The sequence below is a fragment of the Gymnogyps californianus genome, chromosome 8 (genome assembly GCF_018139145.2).
Source record: "Gymnogyps californianus isolate 813 chromosome 8, ASM1813914v2, whole genome shotgun sequence".
NCBI classification, from domain to species: Eukaryota; Metazoa; Chordata; class Aves; order Accipitriformes; family Cathartidae; genus Gymnogyps; species Gymnogyps californianus.
The window spans coordinates 33,485,114-33,513,039 of record NC_059478.1 but is presented as its reverse complement, the minus strand read 5'-3'; the positions used below and the strand labels follow the sequence as shown (position 1 = coordinate 33,513,039).

At 40.3% G+C, this 27,926-nt stretch overlaps 1 protein-coding gene across 1 annotated transcript in view; it reads left to right on the top strand.

Annotated features, from left to right (window-relative positions):
- Window positions 1-27,926, top strand: part of DOCK7 (dedicator of cytokinesis 7) — a 108,052-nt gene that overhangs the window by 16,154 nt on the left and 63,972 nt on the right. Inside the window, exons 3-14 of the mRNA XM_050901073.1 lie at window positions 8,709-8,884; window positions 9,081-9,149; window positions 11,839-11,968; window positions 12,075-12,287; window positions 12,684-12,769; window positions 15,006-15,072; window positions 16,316-16,465; window positions 18,432-18,512; window positions 20,789-20,954; window positions 21,622-21,764; window positions 24,022-24,115; window positions 25,688-25,850. Coding sequence (XP_050757030.1) covers window positions 8,709-8,884; window positions 9,081-9,149; window positions 11,839-11,968; window positions 12,075-12,287; window positions 12,684-12,769; window positions 15,006-15,072; window positions 16,316-16,465; window positions 18,432-18,512; window positions 20,789-20,954; window positions 21,622-21,764; window positions 24,022-24,115; window positions 25,688-25,850 — 1,538 coding nt within the window. The remainder of the gene's footprint in view (window positions 1-8,708; window positions 8,885-9,080; window positions 9,150-11,838; window positions 11,969-12,074; window positions 12,288-12,683; window positions 12,770-15,005; window positions 15,073-16,315; window positions 16,466-18,431; window positions 18,513-20,788; window positions 20,955-21,621; window positions 21,765-24,021; window positions 24,116-25,687; window positions 25,851-27,926) is intronic.

Genomic DNA, 27,926 nt, shown 5'->3' with positions numbered 1-27,926 from the left:
TGTGGTCCCCAGAGCTTCGGTCGACGGGCAGAGCCTTACTTCGTGATGGCTGTGCCGCTGCAGGGGTTAGCTGGGTGCTGAGGCTCGTTGCTGGCGTCTCCAGGCAGGGCTGCTCAGGTGCACAGAGGTGAGACATCGGGACTGTCTGTGCCCGAAGCTGGCTCGTACTTGCGTGGTTTCTTAGGTGAAGCTTTGCTCGCCGTGAATGTGGCAGATGCAGTAATTTCTTCACCTGGGCACATACCTAAACCACTTCAGCTGTCCTCTAGTGCTGCTCCTGAGCTAATAGCATAGGCAGCTCCATGCGACGCCAGCTCTGGCGTCTTCGTGTGTCTGGTGGTTAATCCATACCCTGGATAAATTGTCCACTGATAATTGAGATGTGACTGTGCCAAGTGTTTTCCACTCAGAAGAGCATGCACGTTCGTGGTTGCCACGGTTCAGCTTGCACAGTTCAGAGCCACCATGGTTTGCCTGTGTGAACCCTAAGGGTCTGGAGGGATCCATCTCTGCTGATCTGATGTAGTGTTTCTGCCAAAAGTGGGAAGTCTGTGATTTTTCTGCAGTCTCTGGTCAAACTGTTTGGCTTTTTCGTTTCTTTAATAATGGAGCTTTGATGTTTTCTTTGTCTCAGTCTCTGCGCTCTCAGTTTTGGCGCAGTTTATCAGAGGGTGGCTCTTTCAGATCAGTCTCAGCACTTGCGTTTTCTATATCAAAGTCTTTGTGTTCTTGAAATACTCTCTTGGTGAAATTACATGATTCTTAGTCATCAAAGAAGATATTGTCTGTCTTCTTACCCATCCTTGGAGGCATAACTCGTGTCTTTCTGGGTTTGGTAAGAAATTGCTTTAGTATTCCCAGATAACTAATTAATCTCTGATTAATATTAATATTTCTATACCCAAATGGCTTCTTACATTAGCAACCAGTTATAATAGCAAATAACCTAGCAATATTTGTACATAAAACATCTCACTGGTTTTGTGACTGGCTGTTACTTGTTATATGTAGGATCCTGCTTTAGGTAGGTATGTTTACAAATATCTCCTTTCATTAGAGGCTTTTTCCATTTCATGCATTGTGATATTACATGAATTTGACACACATTACAGATCATTGGGCTTGTCTGTAAAAAGAATCCAGAACTTAATACTAAATATTCTCAGATCTTAAAAATGGAGGCTTCAGACTATTTCTAAAACAATTTTTGTCTTAACAGAGAATGCTTACAGAAATTTTTAAGGCACGTTTACAATTTGAAATAAAGGACTTTTAGCAGCTATTCTCTATAGTAATTATGTCTTTCAAAACACCACGCAAAAGAATTAATAAGAGCCAGAGCAAAGCAGGAGATACGGAACTGCATTCCAGAGGCAGTACGCATGTATGTGGAGGTAATGACTGCACTTTATGGCTGGGGAGGTGTCATCTTTGTTGAAGGTTGGTAGCTGTCTGTGGTTGATGAAAAGCAGAGATTGCCTAGGAATCTCCTTGGTTTGTGTATTTCCATGTATTATAAATGCAGCCAAAAAATTAAATGCAGGAGTTCTCTGTGCTCACCAGTCATCAGGCTTATGAAATTAGGGGTATGGGTTTTCTGAAATGCAGTAATGGCAGTAGACCAATATGTGATTCTTAGGATTTGGATCCAGTGATTACCATTTTTGGAGTAAGTGTTTAGGTGAAAGAAAACGTAATTTATGCAGGTAGAACTTATTTTTTAATTACATGAGCAGTCAGTGGTTAATATTGCACTGCTCATGTTTCAAAACCTCTTAGAGTGACTATGGCCTGTAGTTTACACTTAAAAATGAATCTGATGCCTCTGTTTAGCAAATATATTTCTTTAAACCGTTACCTTCTTTAACTTGCCTGCAAATTTTATTTTTTTTTAAGTGTGTTACATTTCCTATATTCTCAGATGTACGTTGAGTCCTTCCTATGGTACATCAGATTTGACTCCTGTTGCAGTTCCCTGAGACACCAGTATCCCTTTAAGGGTGACGGGATTTTGCCACAGCAAGAACAGGCCATCTGCATTCCTGAATGCTCAACAAGGGAAGTGACTGTTTGCCCTGGAGACCTAGCAATAGCTAAGAGAAGGCTGGGGCTCAGCTTTGAAATGTTAATCATCATCATCTGTCCTTCCAATTTTGCCCAGGGAGGCGGTGGGTGGGAAGTTGATATTAATTTAGAATTCGAAGCTTTGGCGCAATCTATTACAGTTTTAGCACATAATAAATTGTTTAATATTTAAGGAGGTATTGAAGTTAAGATGGAACTTTGTCCTACTTTCAAAATTGGCAAGAAATATCCCCGTGATTTTTGAAGAAGTACCTAGCCGCCAAGTAAAAACAGTAGTCAGGATCCTCCCTGTGATGAGGAGCTCTGTAAGGTTAATTTTTCAATGTCCCTTATCATACCCTTGCAGGGAATTTTACTCCCGCACAGGAGGCAGGAGGTATAACCTTCCAGTCTTTGCCATTGTCATTTTTACAGGGCCCCAAATTGTACTGTGATCCTCACAGCGACTGGGTCTCTGCCCTTGGGAATTATGCATCTCATTTTAGATTAAAGGAAAATTGGTCTTGGATTGGGCCACGAGCAACTTGGGTTCAAATCCTTGTTCTGCCAGATGCATCCTGCCAAGCCAACACGTCATAACCATTTAAAATGCCATTGTGGCTCCCCGTGAGAACAAGCATCTTGGGAGGGCAGAGGTGAGGGAGGGAGAAGGCAATGCGAGGGACGCGGTGCTTTTCATGGCTGCACTGACATACGCTAGCTGGAAGAGCCTGCAAAATCATAGCTGGGATCAGTGTGTTGCTTAGAGCGTGTCCCACAAGACTACTCGTGATGCTCAGAACAACTCATGTGAGTTAGGCAACAAAATTCTGGAACAGGATCTAGAAATATGCCCTCTGCCCAGCTGTTTGTGTAGGGAAAGGATAGGTTAAAGTCCTTCAGGCAAAAATCTGAATGCCTGTGGACATCAGGGCACACAGCAATGATCTACACAGAACTTCTTCTGTGCTTCAGTCAGTATCTGTGAGATGGAGATGATAATTGTCCCTTTTTCTGCCCTAGTTGCTACTGTGATCCCTTACTGAGCTTCTGTACAGTGCCCAGGAGAGCAGACCTTTAGTCTTTAGGTACTAGCGTGGGTGTAATTGGTTCAGTAAGGCAGCAAACTGGAGAGGGATGCTGTTCAGGCAAGGGCATGTAATGATGGCTAATTAAATGGCATGCTAATTAAATACTTCCTTTGGTCATTTCTTGAGCGTGATGGAAAAGTGCATCTATGGCAAGTATCCCCATTGCCTTTGTTGGTGAGGCATCCCTGCTGCCTTTTGAATCACCTTGCCCTGCACACTTCTGCTTGCTGAGCTCCCTCTCAGCATGGCTGCTGCTGCCTTCCCTGTCAGTTGTACACAGCCAGCGCTGCCGCTCGGCAAACCCCTGGTCGCTGGGACACGTGGGAGGTCCTGCTTGTCAGAGGGGTCTGCTCTGTGCACGAGGGAGCTGGTTGCGGTCATCTGTTCTCAGGAACGCCACAACAGAGCAGGTCTAATACAGATCTGCCCTTTGCATTTTATTTTTTGCTTCCTTGGTGGAGTGGAATAAGCCATGGGCTTTGCATTGTGGTGCCCCGGGTGTAGCTTTTCCTCCGTGTTAGCCCTTTGCTCCTGTAGTCCTTGGGTGAGATGCTCGGCTAAAGTAAATGGGGGTTTGTGTTACCCTCCATGGAGTTATGCCATGTTCCCTAGCAGAGGCTTCTGCCCCTGTCGCCAGATTTGTGCAGCTGCTTCTTCTGTAAGTGATGATGATGATACAGGTAGGTGATCAAAAGAAGGACATAAATAGGACAGAGACATGTTTTGGCTAGCAGTGCACTAAAACTACAGGAAAATACAATGTTTGCTGTCTAGAGAAGGACAAAGTCGATAGGAAACGAAATTTTATTTTCAAGCTTTTAAGGGGATATAACAGTGAAGAATAACACAGCCTTAAAGAAGAAAGCTTGAGTGTCCCTGTTGCAGGAGAGTTGTAAACCTTTGAAATAGGGTTTCGAAATGCAACTTCTGAGAGCCATAACTGCAACAACGCAGATGCACCTATGGAACGTGTGCGTTAAATAGTTTATATAAGCCAAATCAATCAGACTGGTGTCTTAGTTAAGCTGACAGAGCGTGTGTCTACGGTCAGGTTAAGGACATACGCAGAATTGTTATTTGCAAGCGATGTGTTTCATCTGGGGTAATTGGGCTGTTTAAGTCTGAAAAAGAGAGAGTGCTGTTTGATTTCTTCTGTACTTTCAGTTTATCAGTATGTTGTATTTGGTGTTTACATTGGCAGGGAGCAGGTTATGCCCCTCTTACTCATACCGAGCAGCCCCTTTCTCCCTGCGTAGTCCTATTCATTTTAATAGCACCAGAATAGCACTTGCCCTGAGTGAGGTGGCAGTGTCTGATCCTGGGATAAAGACTGAGTGAAAACTGTGTTAAAGAATTGTCTGAAAGGTTGTCCAAAATTTGATCTGTAATTACAGCTCGCACAAAATCAAAGAGTATTTTTGAAAAGAGCAGCAATCATGATTGTGGGAGCATGCTTTCCTTTGCATATTTTTAGCGTGTATTTGCCATTAATTTAGACTATTCCATAGTCCTGGTTGGGAAGATGGTCAGAGATCCTGTACAGCTTCGGTTTCTGAAGGGCCTTAATAAACTCTGCTTGGAAGAAACGGACACCCTGTCAATGATTTCCTACAGTAATGCTCCAGTATTCCTCCATTAGGTTTATTAGTCAGTTGGTAGGTGGACTGCACGTTTGCAAATACTTGACTGAAATTGTCCCTCTGCCTTTGGAAGTCTGATGAAGAAAAACCAGCTGCATTTCATGGAGGAGGTGCCGACTGTTGCTTCCTAGGAGCTGTCAGGAGGAATTGAAAAGGCTTTTCCTGGAAGCGGGATGAACATTGCTTTGAACATTGCTGTCTGCAGCCTGCCAGCAAGCAGAGCTGTGGGAGAGGACAAATTTATAGCCCCTCAGCTGTTCCCCCATTTCTGCTGCAGCAGATTTCAAAACCTTTTAATATGCAGCTGAAAGCGGGACTTGCTATTCTTGTGATAATCCGGAGATCAGCTGTACATCAGAGTGGTGCACAAGGATAAGGGCAAAACGTTTGTGAACTAAGAAAGTATCACAATCCTAGTGGGCCAGGGGAGTTGGCTGTTGGGTGCCTCGCTATTTTTCCTGGGTGCCACAAGGAGGTAAGCTGGGCCTGGAGACTCAGAGGTGAGATGATAGAGCAGGTTCTGCTCCTTAGTCAGCGGTGAGGCTGGGATGATGAGGGTGGATAACTTGGTCTTTATCTGAACTCGTCTGACTCTTCCATTGTGCGCATTCGATCTGATGGGTTCGTATGACGATTTCAGGCGACTTTGGCCAGGTTGCAGATGACACAGGAATAGCCCCTTGTGTACTGTGTCTGTTCTTGGTCTCATCCACAACGACAGTGGGATGCGGGACAGAGGAAAGGTTAAGGCATCAGCAGTGAGAGCCATGAGAGGAGCTGCCATGGTTCGGTTCAGACACTGGGACACCATTTGAGTTCATTTTCCTTTTGGTGCATTTGTTCATCCTTATTTCCTCCTCCTCTTTCATCACTTCTTCCCCCACAAATACCTAAAGCTTAAAATAATGTGCTTGCCTTTTATCTGCCAATAGTCTGACACGAAGTAGTTCCTCTTCATAACCATGAATTTATGTTTGGCCTGTTTACTCAGGTGCTAGACAGTATTTCTGGCTGCACAGATGGTGAGTCTAATACTGGCTTCTGGGTTTGACTTTTATGTTTGTTTACATCTTCATGGTGCAATAGTTACCCGAAGAGACAAACTGGAAAATTGTGAAGTGCAACCTTGGGCCTAATCCTGAGACGTACGAAGGGCTTGGAAACCCCCGGAGCGCAGAGCCGGTACCTGGTGTTGGATAGCCCCCTAAGCACTGGCCGCTTTTCCAGATCAGGTGTTTTTTAACTAGCATAGCCATTTCATTCATCTTTTGTCCAATACATTACAATGCTCTTGTTGGACATGTGAAATTTGAGATGTAAAATGCCAGGAATGGGGAAACGTGGTGCATTTGGGGCAGTAGCAGTCTCTGCCCTGAGTCTGCTCGGTCCTGCACGTCCCCATCAACTCTGCGTTAATACAGAGTTTTTTCCTCATCTGTTTGTAATTTTCTTCTGTTTATCGGGATGAGTGGATTAGAGAGATCGGAGGGAATGAGGAAAAGGTCCCTCTTTGTTAGCCTGAGGAGATGCACAGGTAAATGAGTTTGTGGAGATTGAAACACAACACTTGCATGGTCAGCTCAGTTTTGCTGAGCAAGTGCACTGGAAGGTGCCTCAGCTTTGAAGGTGCCAGGGAGGTCAGCAGGAGGAGTACAAGTAAGTCTTAATGTGTTAGGGCTTAAAAATAGGGTCAGTTAGGCAGCTTTAAGTCACCCTCCGAGGCTACCTTAACCCTCTGGCCTTCTTCCAGTGAGGGTGCTTTCAGTGTGCAGCACAGAGCTGCGTCGCTGTGTGGATGGGGCTTTGGACTGGCAACGAGAGGACCTGAGGGAGGGCCTTTTCCCAGCACCTCTGCTACCCAGTGCTTCTGTGGTTTTTGCCCAGTGATTTTGTTATTTTTATCTTCATTTGCAAGGAGCCTCCGTTTCTGGGTTCTTACTCTTCTTTGGGCTTGAAGTTTATCAGTGGAAAGCATTATATGCACGCAAAGTAACAGTAGTATTATGCAGCAGCTCTTCTGAAAAAACATACACTTTTAGCAATTCCTCAACAATAAACTGTCACACTTCACTGCTGTATGTTTTGTCAGTTATCTAGTGCCAAATGGAGCTGGTCTATCTGTATGTAAGAAACAGATAGTGTGAGGTGATGACACGTTAACTGTAATGTGGGAAAGAGCAATGACAAGTTCTGCTCATTGTGAGTTTTGCAGTGAGGAAAACAGTTAAAAGTATCTGGTTTGTATTTTCAAAAATTCTCCAGATCACATACTTTAAGTTCATTTCCAGAGTTCAGGATTAGAAGGGGATAAAAGGTTGTGGGGTCAGAGATAAATAGATGATGATGATGGTGCATGTCTTTACACAGAAATTAATTTGTGTCTTTTACCTAAATTGTAGAACTTAATACTGAGTTTCTAGACATCATATTTTTTTATGGACCCAATTCTTATCCGGCATAAAGTCATCTAGTCCAACTCACCTGACTTTATTCGAGTCACGCCATTTTTCTGCTGAAGGGTTTGCCTTCTGTATTTTAAGAAAATTGCAGTATTCATTGAAGTTGGCTGTGGTAGGAGAGATTCTTTCAATACCCTCTGTGTTAGCCAATTTTTTTTTTTCTTGAATAAGACGTTGCTTCATTTCACAACTTTTTGGCAATAGAAGTCTAGAAACTGGAATTTGAGATTGGTATAGCAATTTTTTGAGAAGCATATTTAAAACTTAAGTACTAAATGTTCTTTTTAGAGTTATTGCCAACAGAAGACAAGCTACAGGATAGTTCCCTGTCCCACAGAAATCATGACAGGAAAGAAGAAGTAGTAGAGAAAAATTGCTGAATTTTGATGTGTTTTTTTGACTCATATTAAACCGCTCAGCCTCGCTGGGATGTGCCAGGGAATTCTAGGAAATCTTTCAGTTGCTGTAGAAACAGGTTCCTCAAAACTTGTTTTTAGTGTTTTGTTTTCTTAATGTCTATGTTTATGTGCAGCCTCATAGGATAATGATCTCATATCAGAAATATATATATGTATTTATATAATATACATATGTAAAACTACACAGCTATGCAATGTATGTATCCAGTTTATGCAATTTTTTTTTTATGTGCCTAAAAAAAGCTCACTTTTTTTCCACTATGGTGAGATCAGTACTGCCAGTGAAATCTCCTGTTTTCCTGCATGTGTTTGTTCAGTCATTCCTTGTGCTTTGGGTGCAAGCTTTGTGCCCAGTAAAGATGTTTTTTAAGCATCCATTTTATTTAGAGCAGTGTCCTGGTGTGGGCAGAGTCATCATGGGACTGAAGGTCCTAATACCAGGGAGAAGAGGTGGTTAAACTTGTACCTGTGGTGGATGAACATTGTGTTTTGTGTTCCCCAGAGAAGTGATTTAATTTGAAATAATGTTAGTCTTTAGAGTTCTGTGGCATTGTGAGTTCCTGGTAAATCAGCCTGTGCTCTGGATTCCTGTCTGGGGGCCGTGCCTGAGGGTGAAAGGGTTCTTGCATCTTGCATCAGGGTGAAGGTTCCCTTTGTGATCAGAGCAGCAGCATGGTAAAAAGAAATCCAAAGTCATATACATGGCAAATAAAGTGTAATGTTTTCTTTTGATGCAAACTAATGAATTTCTTGAAAATAGATGAATTTTTTTTTGAGATGGTGATGGTATGCATCATAGAAATATCCAGAGAAATATCAAGTAAAAGATAAGACATGAAAAATAACTATGTGATGTGTGTTAGCTAAGATTAACACCACTAGGGTTAATTGTCATCTGATGTTAGATCAAGTTTCCTCAACAAGGCAGAAGAGCTGGTTTAAAAACCAAAGTAGAATATGTGCATGTGATTTTTTTTTTTTTTTTTCTTTCTTTCTCTCTGTTTTAAGACCCTTCCGTTGCTTGTTTTTTCCCAGGTACCACTTACAGAAGCAGTGGACCCAGTTGAGTTGGAGGACTACCTTATTACACACCCGATTGCAGTGGAGTCCGGACCCCTGAGAGACTTGCTTGAGTTTCCTCCCGATGACATCGAGGTTGTGTACACTCCCCGAGAATGTCGAACGCTTGTGTCGGCTGTGCCTGAAGAGAGGTAGGAGGTGACAGGGTGACACCTCGCTCAAGGGAATTAGTTGTTCTGCGTTTGAGTACCTGCAAGGCTGAAGCGTGGAATTTTTGGCTGTAAATGCCTGGAAGAGTAAATACAAACCTAAGTGAAAGTATGTATGTTTAAGAAGTCATTATCATGTCTGTGATTTTGAAGGTGTTTGTTTTTATTCTTTTAACAGTGAGATGGACCCTCATGTGAGGGACTGTGTAAGAAGTTACACGGAAGACTGGGCGATCGTGAACAGAAAGTGAGTTCCCCTGTGGTACTTGTCAGCTTGGTTTCATATTTAAATTTTTGCAGGTTGGCTAGCTGGTACGAGGAGGCTCAAAAATTATTGTCCTGGCTACTGATTCCATGTGCCCTGGCTTTTAGTTGCCCAGCTCAGCTGAAATGATGCTTTGTGTTTAGCTGAAATGATGCTTTGTGTTTTGAAAATTAGATCTCAGATGTCAAAACCCCTTGAGGCATTTTTGAAAATCTAGGCCATTTTAGTCAGCAGTTGCTCCTTTAGAATGGTAGAGAAATTAGGGAACGCGAACAAGTAAAATTACTTTCAGCATTTGTTTCTTTTTTTGTTCCGTATGTTTTTAGCTCTTTTTAGAGAGAAGTTGCATTAATTTTGTAACGATGTAACATTTATGTGCAGTCACAACCACCTACTAGATAAGGTGCCCTCCGCAGCTTTCATTTGTTCCCAAAGAGACTTTGAGAAAGTACGTAATTTAAACAAATAATTGTTAATGTTTGAACTATCACAATGTTTACCTAATGAGTTAACACTTTAGAGAATGTGCATGCATTGATTAATTTATGGAGGTTAGCAGGAAGGTTTCCGAGTAGCTTTACTTGGAACATACACTTTCTTGGATGATTGAAAGTCTGATGACTCCAAGAGCTACTGTCAAGGAGTAAGTGATCCATGTGATGTGCATCACCTGCAAATGACTTGACTACAGCTACAGCTCTGCCCTTGTGGCAGTTGCTACAATTCACTGGTTTAATGTTGTCCTGAGAACCACTTCAGGGGATGCTGAAGATATGGTTTGCAGTGCTAAGATGACCTAATAAAAATGAGTTTTGTAATCTCATACCAAAAAAAAAAACCCACCCAGAAAGAAACCCAAGAGAGAGAGAGAGATGCTTTATTAACTCCCAGAGTTTGTGGGCTGAGTCTAGAATGCACAGTAGACTTGGACAATGTGACCCACCCAGCCAGCACACCTCTTGGTTTCTCAGTGACTTTCACTGATATCTGGAATACCTGGCTGTGATTCCTGCACTGAGGAGGTTTAGCTGGAGGCAGTAGAGCTTTCTGTCCTGTGCAGATCAGCTGCAGGTTGCGTTCTGTGTCAGGGAAGGCATGAAGTTAAAGACATCCAAGTTGCGTGAGTGGGTTGAAGGTGTGGTGAGTGATTGTTGAACTACAGTCAAAGGTTGTCTTGCTCCTTCAGAGGAGGAGAGGCAATTCCATAAACATTCACAGCAGTTTTTACTTGGATAAAATCGTGGCGGTGGACTGGGTAGAAACAGAAGGGTTACTGCTGCAGCAGGGGAAGAACCCAAAAGCCTGGCTGGGAAGGATTGAATTATTTTTCAAGTAAGGATGCTAACAGGTTTCTCTTAATCCATCCTATTGGATGGTTACAAGTGCTTTGGCTAGCTGTTGGGGGCACAAAGTCCAGCTCTTCTAGCTTTAGAAGAACATGACTTCTCATGTGCCATCCTTCTCTCTCCCCCACCCCCGGGGAAATAATCTTTATGTCAATCTCTGTCTACAGTTCTTTGTAACCAGAATGTTTTTGCGGGCAGGCAAATCCATCCATTCAGTGATTACTTTAATGGTATTGGAAAAGGTAATTAAGTTTTCTTCACTGGCCTGAAAAAAACAATAGCATATTCTTATTTCAACCTTATGGCATTATTTCTGTATGCTAGACTGATGGCAGCAATGATCACAAACACCTCTGAAGTTAGGTCTGATTTAGAATTAATTTACACTTCTTGGTGGAGCTGTGATTGAAATGCAGACATCCAGGTGAGGATTATACAGATCGTATTGCCCAGCTCTCAGGAATTATAACCTAGTGATGAAAATGCTTTCCTCCTTTTTCTCTTCCCTTTTGTTATTCACTGCTAGCACGTCCATGATTTTCACATGTCTGTGCATCCTTCTGTGGTAACTTAGTAACGGGGCAGGATAAGAACAATTAATTCTAGACATGACCCCAGCACTACTTTGGGAACTGACTTACAGTGTGTATTGTAAGGAGGCCGTGGCTCTGGCCATATGTGTGTGTAAATATAGATGTAGTGCCATTTGGTATCCAAAAATTTGTTAGTCAAAGAGATGCGATCTTGTCAGCAACAGTAGACAGACTGTTTACTAGCAAGCGCTCTTACACCCTGGAAAGCTCTGAAGGACCCGATTCTGCTTATAAAGATGTTATGGGAAGATGCTCATTTTAGTTGGGGTTGGAAAGTCATATGTTTTCCAGAGGTGCTCAGGACTTCTGCACTTCATGCAGTCTTACCTGAAGTTGGTGTTTCGGTTTTCAAGTTACTAATATTGTCTGCTCCAAGTCAGTTCTTGCTCCAGCAGAACCACTGGCCTTCAGTCCTCGTGTTCTTGGCATGTTTTAAGCTTGGCATCACAATCGCACATTTTATGATGACCTTAATTGGCCATTGATAATACTTCTTTTGACATCACTCAGGGTTGCTTTATAGTTGAACAGAGTCACATTGTAGTAGTGGAATACTGGTTGTTGGATTATTACCCAGCTACGGTGGAGGGTGACTGGAAATACTGTTTGCAGAGAGCAGTTTATGCTTTGAGAGGACCCACACTGATAATACTGGGTTTGTTCTGTAGTTCTGCTTCTGGGTTTGGGGTCAAAAAGGATGCTAAGAATGCATTTGAAATACTTTGTTTTCAGGTATCACAAGCTGGGAACTGGATTTAATCCCAACACCTTAGACAAACAGAAGGAGAGGCAAAAAGGGCTCCCCAAACAGATCTTTGAGTCTGACGAAGCTCCAGATGGCAACAGTTACCAGGATGAACAAGTAATGTACCTTTAAAACCTTGCTACATAAAATCTAATTTATAGTCGCATTTTAAAAGTGCAGTCCCTTTCCCATTATAAGTTGCTTTTAATTTGTTGAATCTCAGGATGACCTTAAACGACGTTCAATGTCGATTGACGATACTCCCCGGGGCAGCTGGGCATGCAGTATTTTTGATCTGAAGAACTCCCTTCCAGATGCCCTTCTCCCAAACCTACTAGACCGAACCCCAAATGAAGAGATTGACCACCACAATGAAGATCAGAGGAAGTCCAGTAGGCATAAGGAGCTTTTTGCACTGCATCCAGCACCAGATGAGGTATTTTTATATACATGTGGGTGAGACTAAAGAAGTGAAGGATATAGGGAATGTGAAAATTCTCAGTCTGCCACGAATTTAAAGGAGTAAAGATCACCTATGTTTAATATCCATGAGAACCTTAGTTATTTTGTGGGTCACATGTTTTTTAGCATATTGTCTTGCCATAGATATTACTTTCTGAAGATTGGTTTTCCTTCATGGTTATGCAATCCCCTATAATGTAGAAACATTAAAGGGATTTAATTTCACATATTTATAGCTGCTGATGAATGCAACATGCTGGTAAGCCTCGGATTAAATTGGTGCTAGTGTCTTAGAAGAAAAAAGTGATACATATGTTTGCTTCATAACGCTGTTAGTGGCTTGTACAAGTGTCGTCGTCTCTAATTTCAGGAGGAGCCTATAGAACGACTTAGTGTCCCTGAAGTACCCAAAGAACACTTTGGCCAAAGACTCCTGGTGAAGTGTTTGTCCCTTAAGTAAGTATCGCTCCAACAGACAGCTGTGTTACAGAAACTGAGAATTTAAATCTGCTGTTGTATCCATGTGCACCTGGAATAACTCTGCTGCCTTGTTTATTACCGTTGAAGGGATGTAACATTGTTTGGTTTGGTCATAGGCTTAAAGGTTAGTTCTATAATGGATAAGTTACACAGTACTGTGCATCAGACAGTTTTATCTTCAAGACTTTCTTCATATTGTGTGACATAGGAAATATTCACCTTCCTTGGCTTTTCTCTGTGTTGCTTTCCAGCCAGTCTGTAGCTATACCTGTTCCATGTTACTAGCATGCATGCTTCACTGCACTCGTTCAGGGCTCTGAAGCTGGCCAGTCATTGGTGTTCAGCTCTGTAACAGGGATGTTTAAGCAGGACAAATAAAAAAAAAAAGATTAAAAATGCTTAAGCCTTAAAACATAAGACAACCAAAGATTTGCCGAAGTTTAGGCTCAACAACCTTGACTGTGTCCCTTTAAGAGTGAAGACTTTATGTACTTAGCAAGCATTAACTGGAGGAATAGAAACCTGTTAAACAAGTTTAATGAAGTGGAGCTCCTGAATATAGGGTTACCTGCAGCTGGTTCATTGCCTATAACTCTTCTCTAATAACACAAGGTAAAATTTTACTGTTATTCCCTTGGAGAAATAAAGTACAAAACTGATTTTCCACACTGCTGTATTCATCTTCTGTGTCCTCAGTTAGGTCAACCCTTCTTATTAGAGAGCTCCAGTTAGACTACATTGCAGCTCATAACTGAGATATATATGTGGGACATATCTTCTGCTTGTAGAGTGCTCCAGGACCTAATATAGCCATAGAGATGAACTGATTTTGCAGCCTTTTATGAACTGGAACAACATAATATGCAGTAGCAGTGGAACTTCCTCTCGAAAGGATGGTGTCTTTAGCATAAATAAGTTAAATGCTAGATATTAATGATTTCTGCTATTTAAGCATCTCTTGCTGACTGTAAATTTATAGCAAATCTGGCCAAGTACATACTTGTTTGTGTACCACAGTAATGTCTGAAACTGGACTTACAGTTGTAATAGCTAGCATCCAAGATCATGCTATCCTAGTGACACAAGAAGTACATAGTCTCTTCCCCAGGAAGCTTTTCAGTCCAAGGAGAAATGCGGGTAAACCAGAAAGGTTACTATAGTGCTAAGATGACCTAAGCAGGTTCATCTTCAGGTTAATCTCACCTTTGTTGTAAAACTAAAGAAAATACCTGTTTGATGATGCAGTCCTGTACGTTGTTGTTCTCCTCGTTAGCAGAAAGAGTTCCAGGCTGAAAAGCTGAGAGCTCTGTGGGAGGCCTGGGTTCTGGGAGATCCCACCGTGGATTGGGCATTAATTGTGTGGGGAGGCTGTGCAGACAGGAGAATGGTGTTTCAGTCCGCTCTCACTTTGGTGTAGGGACAGGTTTTGAATGTTTTTTTCTTGACTTCCCAGGTGAGTTAACAATGAGTTTAGCTCTATTTGGTAGGTTAGTGTTTTCATTGGAAGTGCTTCAGTTAGCATGAGTACTTGATAACGGTTGCTCTGAAAAACTGACACCTTTTTGAGGGAGTTTTTGAGATATTGGTATTTTCTGACAGAAGTGAAATGTTGAAAAATGCCAGAATAGCTGTCCCCAGCTCTCCACAGCAAGGAGCTTTCTGGTCAGTAATGCTGAGAGGAGCAGTTGGCCATTTAGCCACATCAACAGGTTAGCATAGTAAATTAGCACACAGGACAACTTCTCAAGGTCATCAGAGGAGCTAAGTGGTCCAGCTACCCCAATTAATAATTCCTCTCCCTTTAAGGAAGCTATTAGGTTGCTTTGCTTAGCTTTCAAATGACACTTGAAGAAGATAAAAGCATTTCTAGAAGTATGCTTTATGTCCTGTGACCCTAATCCCAACCTTTCTGTTGGGTCAATGCGTTGAAATGGCTTTTAGAAGGTCCAGGGAGCACCAGTGTGCATCCTGGTGGAAGGGAGCAGAGGGATGCAGAGGAAGCAGGACAGGAGAGGAGTGTGGGGAGGGAAACTGGGGAGCAAGACCTCCCTTTTCAGCAGGAGCAAGCCCTTAGGTTAGCTCAGCTGTTCCTGACACCTTGGCTTAACAGTGGTCAGCCGTCACCTTACCGAGGAAGGATTTGGGGAGGGGGTAGGTTAGTCTTTTATACAAAATGCAAGTTAACTGATTTTATGTTTTTCTTTCTTTCAAGGTTTGAAATAGAAATTGAGCCCATTTTTGCAAGTTTGGCTTTGTATGATGTTAAAGAAAAGAAAAAGGTGGGTTTTTAATTACTTGAGTGATGACATTTCCACTGAAGCATTACAAACCTGTATTGAAAAAGAAAAGGGAGGAATTAATTCTGGAAACAAACCTTTATGAAGACAGTGACATACTAGTGGTGGGAAGAATGATGAAGGCATTTCATGAACCATCTTGTGTGTTCTTCTTGCTTGGTAAAACAGTTGAAGTATAACCACTTTTCTAAAAATATTATCTAATATGTGAGTGCCTGAAATCAGAATATGTATATTGTCCAATCTTGGCTTTCAAAAGTCTCTTCCCCAGAGAGAACTTAAGTAACCGAAACCTTTTATTTAGATTAAGTTTTTATGACTTTCTTAATCTCTTTTTCGTGATTCAGCATGGTATGTGTCCAAGTAACATTTTAATAATGCACAAGAAAGTCATACATGCTAAAATTGCTAGAATCAAAACAAAACTGAGGAGTCTTTTCACGATCTAAGTTGTAGGAAATGCAAAATACATTTATACCCCTATTTATGTTCTGTATTTAATATTTGAAGAGTCTCTTAGTTTTCCTAATTCAAGATATTAGCAGTAGTAGAGAGAAAAATGTTAAAAATATGCATTTTGACATTTATCTCTTTAAGACTTGAATTTAATGCATTGAGTTTTAAGTTATGTAGATGAGAGTATGTGGAATATTATGTGAACTTTGTTTAATATTTAAATCACATTTCATAAGCCAATTTTATCATCTCATTACTCCATTTTTTTTCTCTAACGTAGTAAGTTCTTTAGTGACCTCTGGTGTTGATAACCAGCTCACATTCGTTTTGGCTTTGAAGCCTTGATACAGTTGAGGATTTGGTGTTTCAGCGTAGAAAGCTCACTGTCTGTCTTTCAAGATGTGTTGTTTTTTCTTTTTCTGTGAATGATCTTAAAGATCATTTTCTATTTTGATACTTGGATATTTTCAATTCAGATAGCAATTGTAATTCCTGGTCCTGTGATGGAACTACATACCTTACAGGAGCTGGAGGAAATTTTATAGGTAGTGTGTATTGTTTGCTCCATTTCCTTTCTCCTTTCCCACTGTCCTGCCTTGATTTCTTAATGAAAAGGCCTTTTTGTTTTTCTTTTTATACATGGTTTGAAAGGAGGCACTGTTGTTAGTTTTTTTTACTTGTGTTTTGAAATTGTGTGTTGTGTTTATGAAGAGTTTACCAAAAATAAAAAGTATAACTAATACTTGAAGCTACCCGACTTCTTCCTTAGATTTCAGAAAATTTCTACTTTGATTTAAACTCTGAACAAATGAAGGGAATGCTTCGTCCGCATGTCCCTCCTGCTGCTATATCCACGCTGGCCAGATCTGCCATCTTTTCTATCACTTATCCCTCTCAAGATGTCTTTCTGGTAATAAAGGTAAGAAATGCCAGAGAAATTTAAATTATTATTGTCTCTTGTTTTCTATTTAAAATAAAATATAAACAAGTCTGGCTGACTAGTTGACTTCTTATTTATATTTGGAGAGCAGAATTCTATTCTCAAAAGCGTAAACACCAGCACCACAGAATTCTGTTTCATTTCAGATATTCTAACTTAGTACGTTAAGTTCCTTTGTAACAGAAACAGTTTGGTGGAGATATGCATTGTTGTATTATTGAAAAACTGAAAAGAGCACAAAGGTTTGCTTGATCTAGAGCAGCTTTCTAGGGCTTGACCTTGGTTTTCATATGAAACAATGTGCTGACAGATAAGTGAGTGATTTAAAAATATATATTGATCTGAATCTCATTTCAAAAATGATATATGCCCTTAAGCCAGATTTTCAAATGTCTTTAAGAACTGAAATTGTTATGACAGTGAGATCCATAACTGAAATAAAATGCCACATTGGTCACTCCTGGAATAAAGTATACAAAGATAAAAGTTATATTCTCTTATTTCATTTGATTCAATGAGCGCACAAATGTTACTAGTTCAGATTGGCATTTGAATCAGGTTTTTTGGCTGGTCTCTGCATGAAAATCATCCTGTTGTAAAAGGGGGAGTTCAATACACGCTTTCAGTTCACAGGCAGTGGTTACATTGCCTGCTAGCTAAGTGCTGTGTTTTGAGAACCCTGTTGACTGAGGTTTGTGCAAGTTCTTCATGAACTGCTTCTTACATGAGGAATAAGCTTTTGAAAATGAATTAAGGCTTTGTGGCATGACAAAACAGTCCCAGGTGAGAATAAGGCTTTCAGTAGTGTTGGAGCATATTCTGATCTCCAATTTTTGGTGCGATTCTCTGAGTTCCTTCTAAAAATCACGTTCTGGCTGTGCACACATAGTCACTCTTCTGAGTTTTACAAGATATGAGGAAGAGAGAACCCTGTATTTATGAGATGGGGATCTGTCCGAAAGAGCTTGTGACTGTACGTTAGTGCTTGTAAAACCAGTGATCCAAGAGGAGCTGGTGGCTTAGGTGATTTTTTGATTTGATGATGAAAAGGATATAGTCAGGGATAAATAAGACAGATGCATAGCGTGCCTTATCGCGTGAATTTTCACATGGGTCTTACTGGGAAACCACTTTTCAGACAGCTGATATTGCTAGCGTAAACTCACCAGGGAGTGCAAGATTTGATGGAAGGTAGTTTTGTTCTTTATATTGTGGTAGCCTCTTGCAGTTCCACTAATAGACAAGTATGAACGGTACTTTATAAACATGGGAGAAGTTTAAAGATACTCTAATCTAGTAACAGCGTGTGCACAGTAGCGGGCGTGGGAGGGAGGGCCAGGATGCTTCTGAAAGAAACAATCTTCATGCACGTGATAGGGAAGATATTTCCATCAGAAACTGAGTGTTAAGCAGTTTTGTGTTCAAGAGGCGTTGACTTACTTGGAGACTTCAGAAGCAAACATCTACTTTTTGACTAATTTTAATTATTTGATTATTTCATTATTTGATTTGAAAACACACTGATTTAAAATAGTGCTTTTTTTAGCTGAGTGCATCTGAGTCACCCTTTTGTGCTGCTGCAATAGGTCCTTAATATGGAGAACAGAAATAAGAACAGAATTCTGAAAATGATGTTGCTGAAGACAGTGTAAGCTGTCTTTAAGACCTTAAAAACGAGCTGAAAGTGGCTCTAGAACAGATCAAACCAAAGTGAAGTGGTATATGTTCCCTTTGAACCTATATTTTACACTTGTGATTCAGTTATAGCTTGAGATCTGGGAACTTAATGGTTCTAACGACTTGAGTGAAGTGCTTGTTCCCTGACTCGCAAAGGGAAGTCAAACTTTAACTCTTTTGAAAGAATGTTTTTGCTTCCTAGTGTTTGTTTAATTTAACAATCCTTGCTGGATACATGTCCTTACAATGGTTCATTTTTCCTTCTCAGCTGGAAAAAGTATTACAGCAGGGAGATATTGGGGAGTGTGCAGAGCCTTATATGATTTTTAAAGAATCTGATGCAGCAAAGGTAAGAATTTTTTTGATGTTTTGATTAAATTTGGCTACAAGCGCTTTAAGGCATTTTGTTACTAACAAATTAAACATACATTTATTTTCTTTCACCTTGGACTTAACAGCCATTGATACTGTTCCTGTCGTTAAAAGGATCCATTTTTAATTTAGAATCTAGTCAAATTCTAAAGGCCAAAAAAGAGTCAAAGACCCTTGAATCTTGATGCCTTATTGGGGTAGAGTAGTTAAAGGTCATCAGTTTTTGTAGCTGACAGGGGAGATGTGTGGTTACCATCAAGCTCAGTCATCTGTGATTCCCTGTCCCAAAGGATCAGCTGTGTGCTTATAGCTGGGTCAAGTGAAGGCAGCCTTTGATGTGAATTTGCAGTAAAATTTCAACTTTTCCATTGCTTCTGCAGCTTAACCCCATCACAGTACCTCTACCTTCCTCTAGAAGGGTTATCAAGCGGGTGAAGTACATTAACAGGAGATTCTTCATCAGGCCTGGTTTTGAATCGCAATGCATTTCTGGTTCTTTTCTTCTGCTATTTTCTGCTGATTTTTCTTTTTCCTAATATTGTAAAGAAGGGCCACACTCAACAGCAGGATGAAGCTGTCCTTTTTGCATATAGTGAGGGTGATTTTAAATTTTTACACTTTAGTGTTTGTTTCGTTTTTTTCATTAACAGTGTTCCTTTAAGTCCTGCCTTCAACAGTTTGGGCATTGTCCTGGGCATTTTAAAGTGCAGTGGATGGCATGGACCTGCCCCAATTTGACTGATTCTTTGTCTTTCCTTCACATGTTTAAATGCAGCCTGCCTCCTTGCAGGACTAAAAACAGAGGTTTCCCCACAGAGAAGAATGCCATCTTATTCCCTGCAGTTGGCAGCTGGTTGCTCATTGTAGTGTATTGGAGTCTGGGTGGGAATTGCAGGTTTGGTAGGTTCAGGAGCAAACAGGAATGCTGGTAGCACCTGCAGAATTCAGTGGCACCTGGACTATGGCCTTTCCTCGATCTTTTCACCCACAGGCTACTATTTGTTTTTCTGAAGTGCTTTCTTCAATACAACCGTGGTTATAGCATAGCGAATCTCTGATTTTACTAGCGGTCAGAAGGAGAAATCTCTAACTTGAGCTCAGCATGTTATTTTACTACTCCAGTTTGTAAGATGTGCAAGCGAGCTTGGAAAGGAAACCTTGGGTATGTAGAATGTGAAGCAGTGCTTACGAGTCTCTGAAATGGTTCCTAATTTCTTGTACAATTGGGTTGAGCCAAGTGAAGATCAAAGGGTAATAGTGAGGACTGGATGAAGAGCAGAACAGAGATGCTAGCCCTTCTTGTGATCAGAGGCTTTCCATTATGCTTTTTTCAAAGGAGCTGGGATGTTCATTCATTAGTTTCAATCAAACTCTACCAAAGTTTTGCCTTCCTCACGTTCTAATATATTTTTAGCTGAAGAAGTTCACATTTTTTGTCTATCTGTCTTTATATCACTACACGACAATATGAGAAATGGACGTTTTTCACCTCAGCTATATAGATAACAAAAGTAAAAAACTACATTTCCTGTGATCAATAAGTTGACATATGCCTAAGTGAAATTCTGGAATTGGATTTGCAGGATGCTTAGGCATGTAGGTGAAAAGGTGATTTTTCAAGATCTCCTTCCCAGCAAGGTGCATAAGCATGTCCTGAACTAGAAGAATGTGAGCAACAGTTGTTATCCAGCCCCCAGTCTGGAGACTTCTTAAAGGCCTGTAGGTAACAACCTTTCTAAAGCAAAAAATTGCTCTTTAATATGCAGAATTATGGAAAAATCCTCTCTTATTCCTTTTTTTCCTCAACAAAATGAGTATGATACTGCTTACTGTTTACTTTTTAAACCGAATGTTTTCGGTTTCCCATGCAACTCCAGATGATCTGAGCACCTGCTGCGTAAAATCACATTAAGAAAGGCCATTTCAGACTTCATAGAGTAAAATTCAGCTTTTCTTGAAAGGGCAGTGGGCATATGAGCTTACTGGGATTTGCCAGGCTATTCAGGAGGCTCAAGAGCATGAAGGCAGCTGCTCTGACTATCAGGCTGTCCTGTGTCTGGTACAGTTGGCCTGATGGCAATTTTGTGAAGCAGAAGTCCGTTTGCATAGCGCTTAGTGATCCTCCTCTAGAAGGTGCTATTGAAGCACAAAATCATTGCAAGTTAGAAAAGATACCGTTGTAACTTACTGATTTTGCTAAATGAACCTTTGTTCCTATTCCTTTATCTCTTGGATTGAATATTTTCTTCACAGAATAAGGAAAAGTTGGAAAAACTGAAATGCCAGGCAGAACAGTTTTGCCAAAGACTAGGCAAGTATCGAATGCCTTTTGCCTGGACAGCCATTCATTTAATGAACATTGTGAGCAGCGCTGGAAGTTTGGAAAGAGATTCCACAGAAGTAGAAGTTGGCACAGGAGGTACGGTATCTGACATCTGCATGAGGGAATGTGGACAAATCCACAGTTTACTGAAGTCTTGATTCATACCCTGTAGCTGCCATTGCTCCTTTTATCGCTTTCCTCCCCCTGCCCTAGGCCTTCTGATAGTCTTGGGTCATGGTTGAAATAAAACAGAAAAGTCCATGATAACAAATGGATTTATCTTTCAAGGATTTTACAAGCAAACCATCTGTTATATTATTTAAAACCAGGCTTCTAAGACTGAGAGAGCGTTACAGGCTGATGAACATTTTCCAAAGGAGTGGATTAATCTTTGTGAACCACATAGCTCATCTGAAACTGCTCTTCAGCATCCCCAAAACTGCCAACTTCATCATCTTTCAGAGCAAGAGAAATACATAAATCTCCACACGATAAAGACTTTTATAATAGCAGTAAGGCACTGGGGTGAGGTTGCTGTGAGAAGAGCAGAAGTAGTCAGCTGTGCTTCATAGCCTCCTGATGCCTCAGGAGTGTGATTGTCTTAGCATAACCACCTCTTCTATCACACTTATTGCATAATTTCCAAACGCAGCACCTATCTTCTTGTGTAGAAAATCCTGGTTGGAACAAAAGTAGGCTCTTGGACTATTGTTTTTCTTCTGTTTTTTTAATTCCTCCCCCCTTTGTTTTTTATTTTTTGAAGAACGTAAGGGATCGTGGTCGGAGAGGCGGAATTCCAGTATTGTCGGGAGGCGTTCATTAGAGAGAACCACAAGTGGGGATGAGGCTTGCAATTTGACCAGTTTTAGACCAGCTACTCTGACAGTGACAAACTTCTTTAAACAGGTATTGTATGAAGCTATCTAATTAAGGAGTTGTTCCTTGGACAAAGTAATTTGATCATGTGAAGTCAGTTTAGACCTGAATGAATAATTACATGCTTTCAATGCATGTAATGTCTGCTCCCTGATCACAGGATATCTTTGAAGAGCATGCAGTGGGTTTATTATATCATGTGCTTAATTCTGGCAGCAGTGGGTTCACAGTCGATTGGTGGATTCTTTCAGTAAGTTTACTGTGAATAGTTACGTTACAGAATTTGAAATTATTAGCTGGTTTTGACTTGAATGCTAAAGCATCATTATGGCATAGTGACTTAACCACTCCAGCTAATAGAACTGGGTCTCCCCAGAAGAACACCAGTTTATCTTGCTCCACATTTTTCCAACATGCATTGGAAAAATCACTGCCTGGCCTTTTGCTAAACGTATTTGGGAAAATGCTTATAGAAGCAAGTTCACAAAAAGTGAGGATAACTTCTTTGGGTTAGTATGTGCCAAAAAATATTCCAGATATTTGTCCTAGTCTAGGAGTTGCGTAGCCTTTATCGTGATGGTCAGTTGACTCCTTTGGTTTCGTTGGGTGATAGACAATCCCATTGAAACATCAGCAGGCTCAGAACCAGGTTCATCAATGTGATTTGAGGTTGGCATCAGTTCCCTGGACACATCCAGGGATGCCTGAGAAAACAAAGCATTTCACTTCTGATGTTGCTTTGCTGAGTGGCAGCTCTTCTTAGCCAGAGCTTGGGATTTTCCTGAGAAGCAGTAGAAAACATGATTAAACGGAATAAAATTTTTAGTTAAGCTTAGGAAATGGTTTCAGTTCATTAATTTTTGCTAAGATTTGCTTAATGCCACATCTGGTTAAGGAAAATTGTTATTTCAATGTCACCTTTGTGTATAAAAAAGGATTTAATATTGTACAGCCAGATATTTTTTGGACTGATTTCTCGATCTTTGGGAATACAAAGATTTAGATTCTATATATTGAAAGTTGGTTAAGCTCTTTTTTTTCTTCTGATTGTTTTGGTTACATGCCACTTTCACTGTGGGTAGCCATCCAAAGTCTGCTCTTAAATACAGTAGTGTAAATAAAGAGAAATGTCATCAAGGGCATCAAGTTATACTGGTGCAAACCATGTAAGTGGAGGGTGACTCATGCCTCTGGTGCTCTGTGCTTTCATGAAACTCAGTATGACTGAAACTGGGCTCTCTGAATGGTATCTCTGGGGTCTCAGTGACACAGAGCAGCACGGGAAGTTCCTTTTACTTGGGGTGTTAATAAAATCCAGTTCTGTAATGTATTCACCCAAAACATAGAAAGTCAGAAAAAAAAAAAGTATTACAGCATTGCTAATGCAGCCATTCCACTGACCGTGTTCTGCAGCCCTCTTTGTAATATACACCAGTTCAAACCTGGTCACTAAGTTAGTAATGATTTACAAAAGCATATATTTATTTACTTTGTCGAGGTTGTTTTCACTTGACAACTTTGAAACAGCTTGTTTTATTAATTTGTCATTTAAAAATTGCTGAACGTTGATTTAAGATTTTAAGTTTCTGATTCTTCTGTATCTTTTATTTTTTATCTTCCCTTCTTTTTCTCCTGTTGAGTACAATTAATTGAATACTACCCAGCATTTTTCTCCTTCCATTTGCTTCTTTTTTCATATTGTGATTTATTACCTTTATTATCAGGTATCTTCTGCTTTTGGATAGTTAGAGGGTGGCAGAGTCACATTTTCTATAATGTTTCCAAAATTAACAAAATTCTGAGCTACTAGAATGTGGCACAAGGAAGACTGACAGCAAACTACTTCTACTTCCCACCGTTTCTTAACACTTCTCCTGAAAAGTAAGGCCCTTTTAGACTCCTACCAAAGAAAAGGCAGAGGAGAAGGAATGAGGATCACTACCTGAATGACGGATACTTTTTCAAACTATTATACTTGCTAAAAATTGGATATTTTGGGGAAATCTTCTAACAGCCATTTTCAGTTTTGAAAAAGATAATATTGATGGGGAGAGAAAAGGTTTTCAATGAGAAGTTCCTGCAGCTGTCATGATGATTAATAAGGAAAAAAGGAAGGAAAAAGGATGGAGAAATGAACTGTAATTTAGCATGTTAATGTTAACACCTTGTTCTGGGAAGGTACATTTTGATATCAGAGGAAAGAGACTATAGTATTAGAGGGTTTATTCATTCTCTCGCAATCCTGAAGGGTTGTGTAGGTAACCATTTTCTTCCCAACATCCAACAGGAGGGTGATCGCCTGAGTGATGAAGATTTGTACAAGTTCCTTGCTGACATGAGACGGCCATCATCAGTGTTACGGAGATTGAGACCTATCACAGGTATTGAACGAGATCTTTTTGGCTCACATGTGTTAAGGTGTTTGGTTAGTCCTTCCCAATTGCCACCCAGTTCTTACAAGTGAGCGCATGAAAAAAACCCTAAGAAGTGATTGACAGCAATCCCTGGTAGACCATGAGCGCTAAAGATGGCATTTTGGTAGGTTTTTCATTGGTATATGTGCACATGCAGCTCCTGTCACACTGAGAGTAGTATCTGTGAGAAGAGGATGCAAACCCCAAAGCCCTAAACCCAGCAGGGGCAGAGGACCCTCTGTTTTCCTGAGTAAAATACCATTCTCTAGCTGAGAGGAGATCTCTCTGCTGGCTCCCACTTGGTTAATAGGATCAGACTCCACCTCTGTTTGAGAAAGGGAAAGAAAAACGCTGGCACACCAGCAGTGAAACATCACTGGTCCCTGACCTGTGCTATTCCTGACAATATTTACTTAACCTGGTCTTAAAAATCTCCAGTGACAGCAATCCTACCGCTTCCTTAGATCATGTCTCCCAGCACTCAGCTGTCCTTGTAGTGAGGTTAGGTATTAAGAAAACTTTGCAAAATTATCTTGCTGCAAATTAATCTGATTATGGTCTGTCATGCCCTCAGGGCGGTTATCACAACCTTTCAAGTACTTGAATACTATTATTAGTTCACTCTTATTCGCCTCTGTTTTGTAGCCTACCAATCTCGGGTTTTTTTCAACCCTTCCTCCAAGGTTGTGATTTTAAAATTGCCTGCTACTCTCTGCTAGAGTTTCTTTAATCTGCCCATGCTTGTCTTCAAGCACGATGCTCTAAACTGGTTATGCTGCTCTTCCTAAGACCTCATGCCAAGCAAAGCAGACAAATTTATCTCCAGTGTCTTACACATGACACTGCACTAATGTATCTTAGAATGGTTGTAGCTTTCTTCTGGACATTGGCTTATTGTCACTGCTGTCACCCGGCCCTTTTCTACAGAGTTGATCCATGCCAATTTTTTTTTTTTTTAATGTTTGTATGTTTGGCTTCTCCTTCTTAATGCAAGTCGTTCGCTCTTTCTTATGTCATTTGATGCCATTTTTCCAACTCTCCTGTCTTCCAAATTTTTACGATCATTCCAGCCTCAGTGCCATCCACCAACAGTAAGTGAGCTGTCAGTACTGTCAGCTGACTTGCTAAGGAAAATATTCAATAATCTTGGTGCAGATTAGCTTTCAGCAACTCCTGATGTATCCTTCCAGTTTGATAGGCAAGATTCCTGATGAGACTTTTGAGTATTGTTTTTAACAATAGTTGGGCCTCACAGTAGCATTATCTAGACTGTAGTTCCCCAACTTGCCTATGAGAACAGCATTTGGGACTTGTTAAGATACATCTTTTCTGTTGGTTCTTATTATCTGGTACCCCAATTGCCCTAGATATCAGTTTGATTCACTGTTATTTGTCAATTTGTGAATTTGCTGTAATTTATCATTTGTTTATTTATGAAATTAATATATAGAATATTAACCTGAAGAAACAAAGCATGAATATGCTTTTTGATTTAAATTAACTTCTATTTATTGTGATAAAATAATTTTCTTCTTACAGCTCAATTAAAGATAGATATATCTCCAGCTCCAGAGAATCCCCATTACTGTCTAACTCCAGAGTTGCTGCAAGTCAAACTTTACCCAGACAGCAGAGTTAGACCTACAAGAGAAATCCTGGAGTTTCCTGCCAGGGATGTCTACGTTCCAAATACCACATACAGGTTAGAGTTTTGAAATATGTTTCACATTTCAGGGCCTGAGACTGGCAAGTCTAGAAATTCCTACCTTATCATCTGGTTCGTTGCAAAACTTGCCGTATCAGTAGATCTGCTGTGCCAGAGGCACAAAAAGGGTCCAGACTGACACAGCAGAAAATACACGGTCGTGAAGGGACAAAGATATTTGCATAAAACTTGGCTGTGAACAAGAACATGAGAGAGGTTTCTCCATTTCCCAAAATTCACAGTGAAATTTAGTTGAATTCTTTTCAGTTTTATGTAGGTTTTTTTCTTTGTCTGTCTGATAAAGTCATCATTCTCGTACTGTTTTTATTACTTTCTGACACTTGCAGTGACATACTTTTTTTCTTTGAAGTGGGGGATAAAAATGAAGAAAATGCATAATCCCTTCGTTCATGTTTCCATTTTGATTTAAAAGCAATTTCTTTGTTTACAATGCTTGAAAAAAAATCTTCTGAAGATCTGGAACATAAGAAATTTTTCTAAAGTATCCTGGAAAACAATAACCTTTCTGTAACTAAGCCTAGGCAGGGAGCAGATTTCTTTTCCTTATGTACCACTATTCATTTAAAGCCTTTTCACGGTATCTTTGACAACATTACATGTCTGAGTGGAATTGTCGTTTTCAGCTGAGTAATTTCACCAACTTACTCCCCAAATCCGTTACTTCTTGCTGTAAAAGTTAGATAAATACAAACCAGTTTTTTATAAACCAAAGCTTACAAGAAGGAGTTTAGTCAAGTTCCATAGCTCATGTCTTTTCAAAAGTTTTATTTTATTTATTTATTTATTTATTTATTTATTTACTGAGGTTGGCCAGGTAATTAAACATTACAGTACACCAGTACAAATAAGCAGCACTGTGTGATCTCTTCTTTGTAATAAATCCATGAGAAGTAAAAGTATTTTTGCAGTTTTTCTGTAATTAGCACATTCCGTTCACAGTTGTTTCACTCTGACAAATTACAATTTAGAACCGATTTCTGTATGGTTGCAAATGTTGACATAAAAAATCCGTACTGTACAAGGGTTAGGTAAGATACACAAGTCAATATGACTCAATGTAACTGCAGAATTGGGGTCTTTGTCAGTCAACACTTCCACGGCCGGCCATCCACAAGCATGTCAATAGTCCTTCTGCCTTGTAGTATTCTGCAGCTGAAGTTAAACAAATGTGAATGTGTTCTCAGGAGCAGGACCAACACTGTCACGTAGGTTGTGCCTACAGGGTTTGTTGGTTGGTACCATTGACTCCATTGGAGTTGCCCCACAGGCAACTGTTCTCTATTTGAAAGGTGGTTTGTTTTGTGCTCACTTGGTCTTTCATTTAATTTCTCAGTTAGGTGTACTAAAAGGTCGCAAAGGGATGGCTCTGATTCCATGTCAAATGAGAAGAAAAGATCTCATTCATTTCAGTAAGCTTTGATGCTTAGCTCTTAACTTTCAATAAGGAAGCGTAGTTCTTAAGTTATTCTTCAAAGTGTGGTATCTGAAAGATTAGGCCTGTGCTCTGGCTTACTTGATGTGTGTTTAGACATCTATAGCTGTGTGAGTACAGTGCTTCAGTGAAGATTGTCCTGAGCTACACTGCTGAAAATTTGTCTGGAAATACACAGAACCCTAAAATGGGGGATTACCCATCCTTCATTTGCTCATAGAAACTTTCCACAACAATAACATGAACCAAACATCAAATTAGAAACTTTATGAAACAAAATTTCCTTTTTTCCCTATAGATTAATACCTAAATGTCTTCCATAGCATTTTGCCAGCCGTTCGTTTACTGAAACACTTTTTGTGTTCCCTACTGCACAACCCAGAAACGAATGCAACAGCCTGAAAACCCATTCCCCCAAGCAATATTATCTAATACATGAATAGGTGGTTGATTCCTAGGCATTAGAGTTTAATCCTGGGGAGGTAAAAGCTCCATGAAGGTTACAGCACATTGACATCGGGGCTAGAGGGAATGAGAATACTCACCAAACATACTGTAAGACCATCACAAATGCCACAGGTTTATGTATTGGAGAATACACCATACAGTGTATGGATTTA